Source organism: Monodelphis domestica, chromosome 1 (genome assembly GCF_027887165.1).
Source record: "Monodelphis domestica isolate mMonDom1 chromosome 1, mMonDom1.pri, whole genome shotgun sequence".
Taxonomy (NCBI): Eukaryota; Metazoa; Chordata; class Mammalia; order Didelphimorphia; family Didelphidae; genus Monodelphis; species Monodelphis domestica.
Genome location: NC_077227.1, coordinates 430,135,544 through 430,153,936, shown reverse-complemented (window position 1 = coordinate 430,153,936; position 18,393 = coordinate 430,135,544). Strand labels below are relative to the sequence as shown.

At 41.3% G+C, this 18,393-nt stretch overlaps 1 protein-coding gene across 4 annotated transcripts in view; it reads right to left on the bottom strand.

The window, feature by feature from the left end:
* The window catches only part of RALGPS1 (Ral GEF with PH domain and SH3 binding motif 1), a 662,857-nt gene that overhangs the window by 36,531 nt on the left and 607,933 nt on the right, over positions 1-18,393 (bottom strand). For 2 of the 4 annotated variants that reach the window (XM_056812171.1, XM_007474667.3), the window contains 3 exons: positions 15,833-15,959; positions 12,747-12,913; positions 8,017-8,068 (listed from right to left, as the gene is read on the bottom strand). In XM_056812171.1, the coding sequence (XP_056668149.1) occupies positions 8,017-8,068; positions 12,747-12,913; positions 15,833-15,959 (346 nt within the window). Of the gene's footprint in view, positions 1-8,016; positions 8,069-10,448; positions 12,914-15,832; positions 15,960-18,393 lie in introns of those variants that run through there. The other 2 variants (XM_056812173.1, XM_056812172.1) reach the window with 2 other exon arrangements.

The window sequence follows — 18,393 nt, the reverse complement described above, 5'->3', positions numbered from 1 at the left end:
CCTTTAAGGGAATTCTCTTCCCTTCTTCCCTGTTTTACTTTTCCCCCTCCCCTTTCTTTCACTTTCCTTCCTTTCTCATCTCTTCTCTCCCTCCATTTTCCTTCCCTCTTCCTGGACCTTTTTTCTCCTCTTTTACTGCCCCCCCCCCAATAAATAAACAAAACAAATAATGACCATCTCCTGCATGTGGTACAGAACACAGTGTCCTATGTAAGGGAAATAAATTTGAGATAACTGTTTCTGACCTGAAGGGGCCCTCAGTCAAGTAGGGGGATCAGACACCAATACAGATCCCGGTTATATATCAAATGGATGACAAATCAAGTACATTAGAGAATTATAAAACAAAGACCGAAGTGTTATGTTAAGGGGAAGAGAAGGGTGAAGCAGGAGGCTATAAATCAGGGAAAATCTCCTAGAAGATATGACATTTGTTTTGGGATGGAGAGGAATTCATAGTTCAGTGGAAGGCATTCCAGACATAAGGAACAGCTTAAGAAAATGTATAGGGGAGGAAGCTTGAATTAATGTCATGGGGAGGGAGAGACCAAAGGAGAGGGAAAGATAAAGAGTAGTTCAGGTTGGCTGGAGTCCACTTTGAGATGGGATTGAAAAGGAAGGATGACGCTGGATTATGAAGAAACTCAAATACCAGTTAGAGGGCTTTTCAATTTACTTGGTGCGTGATAAAGAGTCCCTAGGTGGAACAATGGATAAAGTACCAGACCTGGTGTTAGGAAGACGCATCTTCCTGTGCTCAGATTTAGCCTCAGCCACTTACTAGCTGTGTGACCCTGGGCATGTCACTTAATCCTGTTTGCCTCAGTTTCCTCTTCTGTAAAATAAATGGTAGAGGGAAATGGCAAACTACACTAGAATCTTTGCTAAGAAAACTCCAAATGGGGTCATGAAGAGTCACATGTGACTGGAACAATTGAACAGAAGAGAAAGGACATGACCATATCTATATAGGGGAAAGATTATTCTTCTAGCATCAAGGCTAGATTAGAAGTGAGAGAGAGTCAAGGCAGAAAGGCCTGAAATACGGTTATGGCATAATCTAGAAAAGGTAGAATCTGGGGTATTTGCAGTGGGAAGAGAGAAGAAGGGCTGGATTGATGTTTCAGAGATGTTTCAACAGACCTAGGTTGGATATGAGAGGTGAGGAGATGATTCAAGGATAATCTCAAGGTTAGAAAGGTAAGGACTGGTCATGGGCTGAATGAAGGCACAATGGACAGAAACATTGAAGATGGAAGAATGAGCAGATTTTGTAGAGAAGATAAAGAGCTTGGATTTTTTGATATGTTGGCTTTATGGTGGGTGGAGGCACACCTTAGTGGAGCTGTCTTGTTTGCAGAATTGGAAATACAGATTTGAGAATCATTTCCATAGAAGTTGTAGTTGAAGCCATAGGACTGAATGAGATTGCTGATTGAGAGGGCAATCAGAGATTAAGGGCAAACAGTTAAATAATGCCCATTATAAGGCTTTAGGAAGAGCTTGAGAAGGCAATGAAACAGGGAAAGGATCAGTCATGTAGGAGAACCAGGAGAATATGAAGTCTCTTGAGTCCAAGAGCAAAGACAAAAACATATATGGCAGAATGGGGGTGACCAATAGTATAAAAGCTACAGAGAGGTCAATAGCTAATATTTATATAGCATTTAAAAATATCCTTACTTTCCATCTTATAATCAATACTGTATGTTGGTTACAAGGCAAAAGAGCAGTAAGGGCTAGGCCATAGGGGTTTAGTTACTTGCCCAGAATCACACAACTAAAAGTATCTGATGTCACATTTGAACTCAGAACCTTGAATCTCCAGGCCTGGCTCTCTGTCCACTGAACTACCTAGTTGCCTCATTATGTAGCATAATGAGGTTTTCAAAGTGCTTCACAATTATCTCATTTGATTCTCACAACTCTATGAAGTAGGTGTTATTATTTTCACCATTTTACAGCTGAGGCTGAGAGAAGTTAAATAACTTATCCAGGGTCACAAAGTCAGTATGTGTCTGAAGCTGAAATTGAATTCAAGTCTTCCTGACTCCAAGTCTAGTGCTCTATCCATTGTCTCACTTAAGAGTATAAGAACTTAAAAATGGCCATTACATTCGGAAGTTGTTTGGGAGAGCAGTCTGAATAATAGCTAAAGCTGGACTGCAAGGGATTGAGGGGAAGCAGGCAGTGGGGAAGTAAAGACATCGTTAGAGATACCCACTCTGTCCTCCCCGAAGTTTAGCAATGGAGGAAAGAGATGGAATGTTTAGACGGATGGGGAGAATCACATAATCTAATAATTTAGAGTGGGAAGGGACCCCAAAACCATCTAGTTCACCCATATGCCAAAGAAATACCCACTAAGAACTGCCCAGCATCTTGGATACAGGAGAGGCATGCTCAGGTGGCATGGCTGACAACACCACTCTTCCTATTTCTTAATGGTGTCTTGAATTTACTTTCTTGTGTACTTGTAAACAGAGATATATGCACATAAAACCAAGCAAACAACCTACCCAGAGAGTGTTCTTTGAGGCTCTGCTGAAAGACCTCCCGTGAGGGGAAACTCACTGTCAACTCCCAAGGTGGATCATTTCCTTTGAAGACAGCTCTAATGATGAGGGCAGTTTTCCTTCAGATCAAACATATTTGCCTCTTGGTTAAATTCCCCCATTGCTCTGGGCTGTGACCTCTGGGACCACATAGAATAAGTCTAATTTCTCTTCTACATGACAGTCCTTCAAATACTAAATATACTTACTATGTTCCACTCCTACTGCTTCCTACCATGCCTCCCCCCAGTGTTCTCTTCTCCAGGTTAAACATCCTTAGTTCCTTAACTGATCTTTGTATGACACGGAGCTAAGGATCCTCACCTTTTTAGTGGTCCTTCCCCAGAATATCTTCTCTAGCTTGTCAATGTCCCTTTTAAACTGTGCTGTCCAGAACTGAGCATGGTACTTCAGAGAGTGTGTTCAGAGCGGAATAAAGAGGGAATATCACGTCCTTATGACTAGATGCTCTACCTCTCAATTAGCTTTTTTAGCTGCCACATCACACTGATGACTCATGTTGGATCTGTAGACTTTTAAAATTGCCTGGCCTTTTTCAGACAAACTTCTATGTAACTATGTCTCCCCATCCTGCACTTGTAGGGTTTATTTAAAAAATGTTTTAATCATTTATTATCCCTCTTCCACTGCTCTCTAAATAAATACATTTTAAAACCCTGAAAAATAAAACCTTCATTCACAATAAACATGAGTAGTCAAAATAGATGAACATATCCAAAAATGCATGTAACATTTTCATTTAAGTCCATCATCCCTAAGCAGGAAGTAGGTGGGTTTTATTTTCATTTTTTTGTACTCATTGTTTATCATAGTAGTGATGAGAGTTTTAAAGTCTTTCAAAGTCATTTTTCTCCATAATATTGTCATGGTATAAATAGTTCTCCTAGTTTTATTCACTTCATGCTGTATTAGTTCATAGAAAACTTTACAGTTTCCTCTGAAGCCATCCACTTTGTGATTTCTTATAGTACAATAATATCCCACTATATTCATATACCATGTTTAGCCATTCACCCATAGGTTAGCACCTTCTAACTTGTGGTGTGGTGCTACAATGAAAAGAACTGCTATAAATATTTTTATTCATATAGGTTCTTTTCCACTTTCTTATGGAATAAGCCTAGTATTAGTATAGCTAGATCATAAGATATAGAGTTTAATAACTTCTTGGCCTTGGTTCCAAATTGCTTTCCAGACTAATTAGATCAATTCAAAGTTTTAATAATAGTGCATTAGTTTCTATTTTTCTTATAGTCCCTACATCATTTGTAATTTTTCTCTTTTGTTATCTTTGTGAATCTGAAGAATATTAAATAGAATCTCAAAGATGCTTAAATATGCATTTCTCTAGATTTGGAGTCCCACTCCACCCTGCCCCATATAGTTGGATTATTTCACTTGAAAACTCTCTCTTTGTATCCTTTGATTATTTCTCTACTGGGGAATGGCTCTTAATCTTATACTTTATATTGGTTCCTTATATACTTTGATATGAAATGTTTATCAGAGAAACGTGTTGTCGAGCTGATTTTTTGAAGTGAGTGTAAGACTTGATATTTAATCTATTTCCTTTTCTTTTTTTTAAGTTGAATACTCTTGACTGTCAATATGGTTGAAATCATGACTGTCATTTAATTTGCTAGCTATCCCATTCAGATGTGTGTTATCTGAAAATTTATGAGTATGCCATCTATATATTTCTCCTCTCTGTGTCTTCTGTTTAGGCTATCCACCATTTATAGAATTTTCTTCTTTCTCACCCTTACCTCTTAAAACTCTCAAAAATCTTAAGAGGGTCAAATACTACCTTCTACATGGTCCTACTGACTATGAATGCTTATTCATCATCTTGAATCTATTATATCAATATATATGTGTGTATATATCTAAATAAATGTGTTTATACATATAAACATATCTAGTATATACCTACATGTTTTCTCCCCCAATAAAATTTAAAGTCTCTGAGGTAAAATCAAATCCTGGGCATTTTGCAGTGCTCAGAAATACAGTAGTATGTGCTTAGTAAATGTATATTGATTAGTTGATCTTTGATTTTATCCAAGTTATTAATACACAGGACCAATCCTCAGGTCATTAGTACACTTGCCTGGAGTATACCTAGCAAGTTGACATTAAATCATTAAAACCTGAGCCTTCTAAGAATCTAGTCTATCAATCACTTCTGAAACTGTATACTGTACTGTTGTTTAGTTCACATCTCCTCATCTTTCTCACAAAAATAGTATGGGATACTTTTCTCCAAGTGCCTTGCAAAATTCTAGGTAGACTATATTTACAGCATTCCCGGGATCTATCATTTTTATAACTTCTTAAACAAAAGGGTACAAAATAAGTCCAGCCTGATTCATTTTTGATAAAGTCATGCCAGATTTTGGTAATAATTACTTCTTTTTTTTAGGTGTTACTAACCATTTTTTAAATGATACATTCTAAAAATTTCCCAGGAATCAGAGTCAAGCTCATTAGCTTGTAGTTGGATCTCCCATTAAAAAAAAAACAAAACTTGGGATGATTTTTCAAGAAGAATCAGAGGAAGGCTTTATTAGAATTTAGGCAATGGAAACACAATTGTAGATATATGGGAAGGAATCAATGACAAAGGAGAAGTTTAAGATGATTGAGAAAGAGGGGACAACTGATGGACTAAGATCTTAAAGGAGGTGGGAGGGAATGGATGAAGGTTGCTGGTATATTAATTTTGGTCAGTAGTAGGGGGAGATTCTATTTCTGAGCCTAGAAGGATTGAGGGAAAGAATTGCTGATGGTTTGAGAAATGATAGGGAGGATTTGAGGGATCTATGGCACATGGCTTCCACCTTCTCAGTGTCATTTGATGTATGGGTGTGTGAGGCCAAATCAAGGCAAAAAGGGGAAGCAGCATGTACATAGTGCTATGCAAAGGGCAGAGAGAGAAACATTGGGTGGGCCCAGCCTGATCCCAACATTATCTCCATTCGTCTGTTTCTTAAATTTATTCTGTTAAAAGAATTTGCTGGGTTTTGTGCTATTTCTCATAACTGTGAACCTTACTCATGGTCAATCCTGTCCTTTTGTTGCTAGATGTCCCTTTATTTCTCATATGGGGGAAAATGGGATCCACATACGAAAGAGGTGCTTTTCCTAAGGTAGGGCTGGGAGCTCAACCTCTAGTTCATTGTTTGAGAATTTTGCCCTCTAAATGGGGGCATAAGCATGAATCATTTCCTAACTGCCTTTCTAAGTGCAGAATCACAATGAATTTGGGCATGAGTCTACCTTATAGATGTAAGTCCAGGTTACATTTCTTATCCTGCATAATTCTGGATATGTCTTTATGTAATTTTTCATAGAAACTCAACCTTCCACCCTGAAGGCATTCCTCTGGTTCACTTCATATCTCAGAAGAAGGACCAATGCTCTATCGAGACTATATTTTCTCTCTCATTTGTGTTTAATAATTGGCCCAACTTCTTTTCTAGTCATCCATATCTTTGATAACATCCTTTTGGTGTATTCCATGCTTACAAGTGGGAATCAACAGGAAAGTAACTGAGTCTTAAAGAAGAGGACACTGGGTGAAAGAGGTAATGGTGTGAGTCAACATCCCAGAAAGTAATCTGGGTTTTATTGGGCCCAGACAATGAGGTCTAGAATATTAAGTGTAGAAGAGGTAAGGGAGAGGTGGAAAGAAGAATTAAAATCTCAGATTCAAGATTTAGAATGAAAAGTGGTAGTTAATTCTCATGAGGTCTCTCTACCTTTGCCAGCATTCTTTTAAGGCTACAGTGAGCCAGCCTCACCTCTTCCCTCACTATGCCATCTTGTGTTGTCTGGGACAAACACATATCACTTGTCATGGGCAAGTTTTCATTGGTAACGTGCTATAGCCTGTTTTCACCCACCATGTGTCTTCCCATTATCCTTTGGATTTTCATTTGGATTCATTGGCACTTCATGATTTGAAGCCACACACCAGCATCTGGAAAATGCTACTCATGTACTAATGGTGTTAGAGTTGTGCTTATCTCGCTTGCCAACTCTTTTGATAGCCAAACCCTGTCTCTTCAATTTCTACCCATTGTTCTCAGTTTTGTCTTCTTAGCCAGAGAGAACAAAAAGACTTCCCCATATGATATTCTTCCATAATACTTAAAGACAATTTGTGTGTTTTCCAACTCTCCATTAAGTGTTCTTTCCTCCATATGAAACATTCTTAGTTCCTTCACCTGATCCTGGTATTGCTGGGAGTCCAGACTTTTAAGCTATCTTGATTTCCTTGCTCTGATTTTTTCCCCAAAATTAATAATTGAATAGATGTAGAGCAGAAAAGGACCTTGAAGTTCAATGAATCCAACCCATCAATTTACAGATGAAGAAACTGAGGCCCATGGAGGTCCTCTGACTTTAGAGCCAACATTCTTTCCATTATACAACATGCCCATGTTTATTCCTAAAAATGTAAGCCAGGGCCCCTTTCAGAACACGATATTGCTATTTATTCTGATGAGAGCAAAGGAAATTGGGATCCACAGACCTGATGAGTATAAATACTCTGCCTCTGTTTTGAGCTGAAGGAAACAAAGTACACCAGAGAGTAATATACTGGTCTTAGGAAAGAGTTCCATTTGCAGAACCTTCTGTTATTAATGGAACCAGAGCTTAGGCCAAATTCTCCTCCTGAAGCCTCCTCTTGTCTTTGTTACTAGCTGTGAGTTTAAGCTAAGCTACAAAAATTTCAGTGCTTGTCTTGGGAGGCTCCTTCTCCTTGGGGGGTTCCATGCATTTTTGCCCTAGGTAGGAGAAGAAACAGTAAGAGTCAGGTTGGCAAAATGGGACTGGGCTCACCAGATAAGGGCGGGGGGTCTTTGGATTCAGACTCCCTTGGAGTGGTGCTTAATTCCTTCTAGAGTAATCCAAGATACTCTGGGCTATGCTCCTGTCAACAGATCTGGGAATGCCAACTAAACCTTGATCCAAAAGAAATGGAGTTTTTTGTTTTCTTCTCCCCTTCCCTCGAGCAATCTTGGAAAATCTTTCCCTCTGTTTCCCCCAATGTTTACTTCCTAGAAGCCTGGCTTGCAGGGAGGTTGCATAGGAAGCAAATGTCAGTCAGGATATGAACCAAAGCCCTTTGCCTTCAGAACCTAGTCTCTTTCCACTGTACCAAACTGTTTCATTTCTCTGGAATCCTCATCTCTGGTACCAAGTGTTGACCCCTTGGGGAGAATACAGTCACAAAGAAAGGCACTTGGCTGAGTTTTTGAAGTTCTGCTGTTGGTTTTCATTTTGCACCATTTTTCAGTCCCTGAGAGCCAGTCCATAGGTGTATTGCATGTACATCCCTTGTTCCATGCTATTCCTAAAGACAGACCAAGGAGGCAGAAGGTCCCTGCTGCTGGAGACTGAGGGGCGCTTAGGGTGCTCAACCCACACTCACCTTTCCAGCCCTGAAGACAGCTCTTCGCTAAGCTCTGAGCTTTCACTACTGCCTAGAAAAGGAACATAGGTAAATGAATATTTCACATCACAGCTGCTGATAATGCTCTGGCCCTGGGGATTCTGAAGGGCGGTGCTCCAGGCAGGGTTCTAGACCCATCCTGTCCAACTCAGACAAGTGGTTCCGAAGTCACTTACTTTTTTGAGGGGTGAGAATGATGAATGGTGGTTTGATTGCTTTTTCTGTAGTTTGTATTCTCTCTTGTGGCCTTTCCCTCAAAATCTCCCTCTGGGCCTATGAGGCAGGTGGACTGATGCCTGTCATTCTGGTCATATCTTCTCATTTTCCTCCCTTGGTATTTCCAATGTCTGGGGCACTAGGTTTTCCCAGAGATCTACCAATGGTGAATAGGAATACATACTTAATTCCTTCTTCTTGGTATTCCTCTTCCCATAAGACTAGGTTATTCCTTTGCAGATCTCCACAGCATAGCTTTAGACTATCCCCCCAGAGGGCTGAGTGCGAGGGGACCTTTGGGTACGCCGCAATCAAGGAGGTAGGGCGTTTTAGTTACAGGGGCACAAGGGAGTAGCAGTAATTCTGCTGAGAATTCTAACCTTGTTCTGACCTTGAGGTTGCCTATAGGAAACATATAAAAGTAGAGAATATCTCAGGTCTCTGGGATTTTTTCAATGAATTAGCCCTCATGTTGTGGTTATAGAAGTGATTTTGTTGGAAAGAGGGACAGAAGAGCAAGAGACTTGGGGCACTTCACGTCAAAGTAGTGTGGCTCTGGGGATTCTGGTTATCTAAGAGAGCTTTCCTGTGTATATCCTTGGGAAAAGTCTTGGGCATTAGACTATGAACTGGACTGTCTGTGGTCATAAGCAAAGGGTTAGAAAATGATGATTTTTGTGTCAGTAAAATCAGCAACAGCTGTGCCTTTGACAACACTCTCTGAGTCTTTCCCTGTTCTTTTAGACAAGCCTTAGAGGTATAGGAGCTTAATAGCTCAGGAGAAGATTGGCAAGGGTAATCAGAGCTTAAATACCTCTGTGTTCCTTGGGAATGTGATACTTGCTTTGTCTGGCCTAACCTGGCTGCTGTTTAAGAACTTAGAACTTCTAGAAGCCACTGAGTGAGACCACTAAGCATAAGCAATAGGCATAGAGAAAACAGCAGAAGGAAGATAAGAAGAGCATGATCTCCCCCTCCTTTGCCCTTGCAGTAGCAAATCTTTGGGGCAGAGGGCACTGTGACACAGTCTGACTTGGGGCTTTACTTCAAGGCCTCAGTGCTGGAAGCTTCTCAACCTGAAATGATAATTTCCTTTTCAGCTATCTGTCCAGCCTCTGTGATGAGACCCTCCTCACATTTGGTTGTATGTCTTCTAGGACACCACTGATGCTGACAAAGTGTAGGAATGATGGGAGGGCTTTTGGACCTGATCCTTAGGGCAGACTGCTAAAGAAGATGACTCCAGAAAGGATTACAAGACACCCTTATTTGTGCAAAGTTCTTATCTTCCCTCTCATTCTGTAGGGCTTTTGGGGAACCGAGGATGATCTAAAACTTAGATTAAGGAAAAGGAAAAAAAGGAAGACGTGAAATATCAGAAGAGGAAAAGAAGAGAGGTGGGTGGAGAAAAATGAGAAGGGAGAGGGGGAGGGAGTGAAGAAAAAGGGATGAGAGAGAGAATGAGATAGGAAGAAAGAGAAAGGGAGTCACAGAGAAAAAGAGAAAGAGAGAGATGGAGAGAGTGAGAGACAGAGAAAGAGAGAGACATACATTGGGGTTCAGAAGGGCAAAAGGAAAGATAAAGGGGAAAAGTCAGAGGGAGAGAGAGAGGAGTACAGGATAGAGATGAGAAGAGAGAGAGGCCCTCACAATGGATCTTGGAGGCATAGATTCTTGTTTAGAACCTAAGGAACCAGAACCAGACTAAAATGCCACATGATTCCTGCTGGAGCAGACAGAGTTATGGTGAGAGCAGCCTAGAAGTTGCATTGAAGAGGATTTGATATTTCCCTTTTACACTGAAAACTACTTAAAAGTCTTCAGAAAAAGAGAAAAGGAAAATGAGGTAGTTAATATATTGCATTTTATAGAGTCTTTTCCTTAAGGGCTCCCTTTTTTTGCCCATTTTAAGAGCAAGGTCAGGCCTTATTCAGTTTAGAGATTTCCTTTTATGGGAAGTCTTATTTCTCTTTAATTTAGATTCTACTGCACTCTTTAGAACCTCTAGCAATCATCTCATGCATCCTCTTAAAGAATTTTGCAGTTCCAATTGAGGGTCTTCTATGACAGAGCACCAGCCCTTCCCCCCCTGCCGCCCAGCACCTCCATTCTCTGCTTCTGCATGAAGTTTTGGATGAAGCCCAAGGCTTAGCTTTGAATATTTTTTTTATTTCAATGATTCAAACTTGGTCATGGTCAATCAGGAGGGACTGTTCCTAATCCTACTCAGAATTCTAAAACCATGATTGATAACAGAACAGAGCCCACAGATAGGGGCAGACAAGGGAAAATCATGGCTTATCTTCATACTTCCTTTGAGTAATTTGGGGAAGAAAGGATGCTCCTGCAAAATGCTTTCTGGTCTCAAAAACAATCTTGCCCTCCTTTGATGCCTGATGGCAGCATCATTTGATGATGGATTGGGTTCTCAAAGGATTAGGCTAGCAGAAAACAAGCTCTGTTAGGTCCTATTGAGCTGGAAAAATATTTAAATATTAGCCAGTGAGAGACTGTCTGCCATCTGAGGAGCAGCTGACTTAGCTGAACCTGGAAGGACTTATTGGAGGGTTTGGCTGTGACAGTTTATGAAGACACAGCACAGTGTGTTGGAGTCTGTAAGAGATGAAGAGGTAGCCATACCAAGGTAATCAAAATCATCGATTGAAGAAGTATTGAAGTGAGCAAAAAATAACATACTTTAAATCAATTAATCAGACTTTTTAAAATGGTGATTCATTCTTTCTCAGTTCAGTTAAGAAGGAATCTTCTTGGCTTGTACTCCTGTGACAATATCCAGCTCATAGAGCATGTGTTATAGTTGTGGGAATATTTTAGCTTCTCCCTCCAGGCAAGGGGGAGCAGCAGTCTAGAAGTGGCACTGAAGATGATGGGCTCTACCCCTCAGAATGAATGATAAAAAGGGGGCCTGTTGTCTTACTGCTGGAATCTGATTCTTTTCTGTAAAGAAGTCTTCAAGCACCAACAAGATTATCTGGCATGGTAATTTTGGACTCATATATTTGATCAGACTTTAGATTCTCTTACTCTTGATAGCCCTCCCTCAGCTCTCAGCCCAGCAAAGACTTGGGTATGCAACTACCCAGATCCCAGCTATCTGCTGGGGAAATTATTCACTAGAGGGCTGGGTCACTGAGGGAGAATAGAAGGCAGAGACAGACAGACAGACAGACAGACAGACAGACGGGCGGGCACGTCCACAGATTTTGAAGCATCAGGGACAAGGAGGGAGAAAAACAGCTAAAAGATAGTCACTTGTTTAAAGCAAATGATGCTTCAGTTAAGATTCATCTAATTCAAATTCCCTTGGCAGGCTCTGAATGAAAGGTTCTGTCATCGGATCAAACCACCTCTGCCTGGGCATCTGGCCCGTGGCCTGAATCCGGAACCACACAGTCCTCACCCAGTTCTTAGGCCACAGACTCCAGTCAACTACTATCTAGACATCCTTTCCACTCTGCTTTCAGGCCTCATCTCCACCCTGTCAATATGTACCTTCCTTTCTGTTGGCACAGCAGCTATCTTCGAGGAGTAGGTTCAAAGAAAGTATTTGACTTGAAAAATCTTCCTTTAAATCAGATTGTTAGCTCTTTGAGGGTAGGGGCTTTTTTGGGGTCTTTCTTTGCATCCCCAATGTTTAGCACAACACCTCACACATAGTAGAAGCTTAAGGACTTCAATTTAAATTATATTTATTTATGGAAAACTCAGACTTCTGAGTCAGATGCCCATGGGAAGTTCTTAGTTCTCCAGGGATACCTCCCTCCTTGTCTTTGCACAGAGCCCTCCTGAGATTGCCTCTAGCTCAGACCCTGAACTTTGGGGTCTTGGGCAGCTTCTTGGGATAGAATTTTGAGGGTGGTCAGTCCCCTACATTCTGCTAAGAATGCTCACTAAGAGCTCTGAAAATAATGGTTTGTTGCCTGAATTCCTGGGAAGGGACAGGAGCTAGAGAACATTTCCAAAGAATGGGCCATGGCTGCTCTGCTGGGCTTTACTGATGGCCAAGTCTGTGAGCTGAGCCCAGAGCTCTCTGGGAGAATCTGGCCATCTCCCACTACCCTCTGGGAGATGGTTCCTCCAAGACTTCTGCTTGGGGTTGTCAGTCCTTTGGCATCTGGCCAGTCTGGTCGATATTATGGAATCTAGTTGCTTCTTAATGACTTCTTGGCTTCTTATGGCTAGTACTTTTTTGGTTTTGTATTTTGGCCTCACCACTGTGTCTAGCCTGAGCCCAGAAGAACATAACGGGTGGGAGAAGAGCTCAGGAAGGAGGGCACAGGGCGCCTCACCTGTTTCCCAGGCAAAGCGAGAAAGGGGGTGCCAGAATGCTCCCTAAGGAACACACATTGGGGCCAGGAGACTGAGCTGGGCCAAAGGGACAGGCATCATTGTGCTTTCCACAGTGACACACAGAGACAGACACGGAGCAAACAATTTGCGTCCCGCCTGCCCCCAGGCCGGGGGAGTCTTACCTAAGGAGAGTCCATTGGTGACAGCGGAGGAGGTGAGGGTCAGGCCCCGGCCCTGGCCCCTGCCTGGACTCTGGGGCTCTAGAACACTGTCATCCAGCAGGTGACGAGGTCTCTCCGATGGGAACGTTGCACTTTTACTCTCAACTACACTGAACTGACACATCATACTGGAAAGGGAGAAAAAAGGCACAAGCCCTTATTCATCTACATCCAGTAGCATCACCATCCAGTCCTCTCTCTGGTCTCTAATTAAGATTGGTGCAGGCACCCGGGCCTAGAAACCACAGGGCCCTTTCCTGGGAAGGGACAGAGCCTAGTCAAAAGACTTGGGTTTAATCCCCAATCTGTTCCTGACTCTTTGTGGGATCTTGGGCGAGTCACATCTCTTCCCTGGGCCTCAGTTTCTTCCGATGTAAAATGAGATCAGACTAGATCATCTCTACGGTAACTTTTAGCTCTTATTCCTTGACTTTGGAGTGAGAAGGTATGGGCTGGAATTCTAGCTGTGCTGCTTAAGACAAATCAGTTATCATAGGTGGGCCTCAGTCTACTCCTTTGTAAAACGAGGGGGTTAACTACATCACCTTTTAGTTACCTTCTAGATCCATAGTCCTATAATTTGGGATTAGAGGATGTGGGTTTGAAGCCTAGGGATTAGACTAAAGCCCTTTTAAGATACAGCTAGGGCTAGGTGGCACAGAAGATAGAGTGCTGGAATTGGACTAAGGAAGACCTGAATTCAAATTCAGTTTCAGATACTAACTGGATAAACCCAGACAAGTTACATAACCCTGTTGCCTTGATTTCCTCATCTGTCAAATGATCTGGAGAAGGAAATGGCAAACCATTCCATTATCTCTGCCAAGAAGAGCCCAAATGAGGTCACAAAGAGTTGGACACAACTGAAATAGCTGAATAAAAACAACAAGGTCCCAATTTGTGCAGACTTGGAATTCTACTGAAGTAGCTCTGTGTGCCTAAATCTGCATTATCTGAAGTTAGAATTGTGTGAAATATGGGAATTAGTTCTAGCCCAAAGGAAATATGTAGTCAGGATTCTAATAATGCTACTACTTCAGAGGCTTCCTTTTTTTTTCATTAATTAGGGTCTAGTTGTACCCTCTAGCTTCAGTTCTTATAATGTGGACTTAGAAGACATATGTTTGTATTCTGGTTTTGCTATTTAATAGATGTGTGACCTTGTATAAAAGTCATAGGTATATAAATGATACATGGGTAGAATGTTGGATTAGGAACCAGAAAGTCCTGAGTTCAAATCCGGCCTCAGACACTAGTTATGTGACCTTGGGCAAGTCACTTAACTTCTCTCAGCCTCAGTTTCCTTATCCACAAGTTGAGGATAATAATAGCACCTACCTCATAGGACTGTGAGGATCAACTGAGATAATATGTACAAAGCACTTTGCAAACTTTAAAGTGCCATGGAAATACTAGATATTTTTATTAAGTTATTTTACCTGCCAGGGCCTGTTTTCCTCATTTGCAAAAGGACAAAGTTAGTGTAGAAATCTTTATCAATCTGAATTGCAATATAGTGGCAAGAGCACCAGATTTGAATTCAGAGGGCCAGGGTTTAAGGTTCAGCACTGGTTTAAAAAAAGGTTGCCTGCAATACTTGGTCAGGACACTGATTCTCTTTTTGGGCATCAGTTTCCTTCTCTGTAAAATAAAGGATTTGGATTAGATGATCTTTAAGGTCTCTTATATCCCGTGATCCTCTAAACCTAAATCTTGCTATCTTTTTGTTCCCAACAAGCTCGGATCCTCCAGCTAACTGATGAAGATGTTTCTCACCCTGTTCATCCTTTCTTCTGCTAACGACCTACTGAGAGCATCCTCTGGCCCCGGGAGACAGTTGTGAGCACTGCAGATAAAGTCCGTTAGCACTTCTTCAGTGCTGACCCCACAGGACATGGTGGAGTACCGAGAGCAAGGAGAGGAGCTCCAGTGCTAGATGATACTTTCCTAGCCTGCCTACCAGACGGTCAACTCTGTAAGGATAAGGATTGTTACTTTTCTCTTTTGTGGCTCTAGTACAGAGTATAGGACCTTCCACACAAGTCCTTAGTCATGTTTATTGGATAAATGAATTGTTGAAGAATTCAGAGAGCCAAGACATTTGATGGATCCAATATGAAGGCTTGACATCTGCTAGGTGGCCCCGAAGGTCCTCTTCTAACTCTCATATTTTACAGGGTCTGCGGATTCTAAGTGGCCTGCTGCAATCTCTGAATCCGATTATTTTTACTAAGCCAGGAAGGAGATTGCTAAGGCCAGAAGCCACAATGAAAGCTCGGAGTCGCTCCTCTTGTGGGGATGGCTACACAGCCTTCTACCCTTTCCTGCGGTGAGTTCAGAGCAGAAGAAGGTGGGTGAGGGTCAGAAGAATTCCCAAGAGGAAACTCCAGGCTCTTCCGAATGGTAAATGAATATTATGGTCATGGTATCCATCACGAATCTATTCAAATGAAACAATCTACATTCTGTTCATGCGCCCTCTGTTGCAGAAATATCCCAAAATTTACTCGGGCTACCTGGCTGTGAATTCTAGCGATGTTCCTTAATAGATATGAGAAGCTGGCGAGTCCCTTCCCCAATCTGGGCCTCAGTTTCCTCATCTTTAAAATAAGGGAACAAGATGACTGCTGAGGTCCTTATAGCACTAAATCTTACGGTCTATATCCATGGATGGTGAAGACAACATACATGAGCCTCTGAGGAATCAGGAACTATTGATAAGTCCTAGAGCATGGCTTCTCAATCTGTTTGTGCGTCACAGACCCCTTTGGCAATCTTGAAAATATATGGATCCCTACTCAGAATGATGCTTTTCAATGGATAAAATACAATTTGAAAAAAATAAATAAAATATTAAATAATGAAAAAAAATTTTTATAAAACAAGTTCATAGACCCCAGTTTAAGAACCTTTATAAGAAGTCACTAAAAGTCAATGAGAAAAGAGTGGGCAAAGGACAATATCCCCCAGCTTTCGACTGGTACAAGCTGCTTAATCCAAAGGGCACTGCAATTAACTTCAAGGACCAGTTTGGAGCAGTCACCCACTTGTTTCCCAGGCTGTGGCTCTTCCTGTGACGCGGGACAGGGGGCGTGGGGAGGCTGGCGGCAATTGAAGTATCAGGACAGGTCGGCCTCCGGCTGAACCTCAGGGCACCTGACACAGCTGAGGGACCTGAGGACAGAGTAGAGGTGGTTAGTAATAACATCTTGGGAGGCACATCTCTAGGTAGGGGCAGATAAAGGGGGAATATCCTCCTGGCTCCAAGTAATTTTTGCTTTCTAGGATATTCTTTGGACCATGGTGTTATCCCAGCTTAGGGCACATTAGATGCTGAAACTCTTGGGGAGCAGAGGGACTAGTTTTTATTTTATTTCTTTTAAACTCTTACCTTCTCTCTTAGAATCAATACTATGTACTTATTCCAAGGCAGAAGAGTGGTAAAGGCTAGGCAGTGGGGGTTAAGTGACTGGCCCAGGGTCACACAGCTAGGAAGTGTTTGAGGCTAGCTTTGAAACTAGGATCTCCCATCTCTAGGCCTGGCTCTCAATCCACTGAGCCACCTACCTAGCTGTCCCCCAGAGGGGCTAGTCATGAAAACTTTCATTTCCTCTCCATTCCAGACAAGAAGCAGTATGGCTAGTGGAGAGAAAGCAGGCTTTAGAGTCTGATAGACCTGGCCAGGTTCAAGTCCTATATTTGACATATGTTGGCTGTGTATTGCCTAGACAAATAATCTAATCCTTTAATGCCCCTAGCAATTCTCTATGCCTTTATATTTAGTAGACCTACTCCATACTGTGAATTGAAAAGTAAAAATATGAAAGACTTAATTTGATCAAACATGCCCGTCTCCTGGATGATACCTTTTGTGATTTGAGGAGGGTGGTGACAGGCTGGGAAATGTGTAGATGGGATTTATTTTGTAGATTTGAAGAAAAGAAAGTTAAATATATAAGAGATTTGTGATTTCATTTATGTACAATCTTCTTTTTCTTTGTATATGTAAATGCTTCTTTTATTTGGCTTTATAAAATATGGAATCAAATAATTTTTTAAAAGGCAAAAGAAAAATTGGCAGACCAGATAATATTGGTAGAGGGCATTTCTTCAACATTCGGTATCCCCAACATGAATGAAATTATGGGTCTTAACAGGAAAACAAAACCATAAACAATCTCTGACAGATCATGACGTGGGCTCTGTTAATTACATGAGGAGGACAGAGACAGGCTCTTGAACCTGATGGAATCCTAGAGAGTACCAGCTATTTCTCAGAGTAGGTGGGAAGGTATCATAGATGAAAAAACTAAACCCACCTCTCCTCCAAATATTCCTATATAGATTCTTTGAAAATTCCTTGCCCAAAGCATTGGCTCTTTTACTCTCGATGGATTTGCCAAAGCACAACTGTGGAAGCCACAATCAGCTTTCAAGCCTGCAAACAGGGGTAGTGTCCAAATAAACATATGTTCACAACTGATTAGGAAAGCCCATTGTAACATAAACACTTTGCTAAATATTAATGTTGGATGAAGAAAAATGGAAAAAATCTCTCTGTCTACGCTAATGATCCAAAAAACATTTTGTCACTGAATCTCTGGCCTGGATGCTGATTTAATTTTCCAGTGGCTTCCCGGCTAGTCATATCATGGAACTCTTATGCAGTCCCACTCAAATGCCACCCTCCATGTGGGCTCCCTTCCGTTCCTGGCTAGTAATGACTTTACCCCTTAGACCTTATGTAATACTTCGTTTTGTAGCCCAATTACAAAATGCTGTGAATTAATTATTTGTATTTTGTCTTTCTTCTAGACTAGAAGCTCCATGAGGGCAGGGCTTATTTCTTATCTTAATTTTAGATCTACCTTCCAGTGCCACATATAGCATCTGTACACAGTAATAAATAATAATAAATTTGGCAGGGGGATCTAGGTTACAGATGGTGGATGGGATAGAAGAGTTGTCTTTAAATATTTGAAGATCTACTGTATTATGTGGAAAAGGGTCCATTTGTTTTGCTTAGACTCAGAAGGTAAAAAGTAGGGGCAGTGAGTGGAAATTGCAGAGAAAGCTTTTGATTCAAATACATCTCAAAGTAGAATAGATTGCCTCCAGAGGGCCTGGGTTCCCTCTCTTGAGAGGAATTTAAGAAAAGTCTGGATGATCACTCGTTGGGGGTGATGTAGAGGGGTTTCTCAGTCAGGTATGAATTAAATAAAATTTAGCCTCTGAGATCCATCTTAAATGAGATTCTGAGAATGAGTGAATGAATCTTCCTTCTCTGCTTTGCCCATGCTAGAAAGACAATCAATTATTGGCAGTGCTGAACAATATACTGGCTGAAATTTTCATTTAATAGTTCCTTTTACCTATAAAATTAGTAAGTTTTTTTCCCTGGATTTTCTACAGACAATGCATCTCAAGAGTCAACATGTAGGCACACTGCTACATGCCCTCTCTACACCTTATAGGGGAAGTTCCTGTAGGGAAGAGTGTTTCGGGTAGCATGAAATCACATGGGACAAACTCTTTCCCCTCCATTTCCTTCTCTCCTTCTACCCTCTATCCAATGATCATAAACATTGTGGCACAGTGGAAGGAGAAT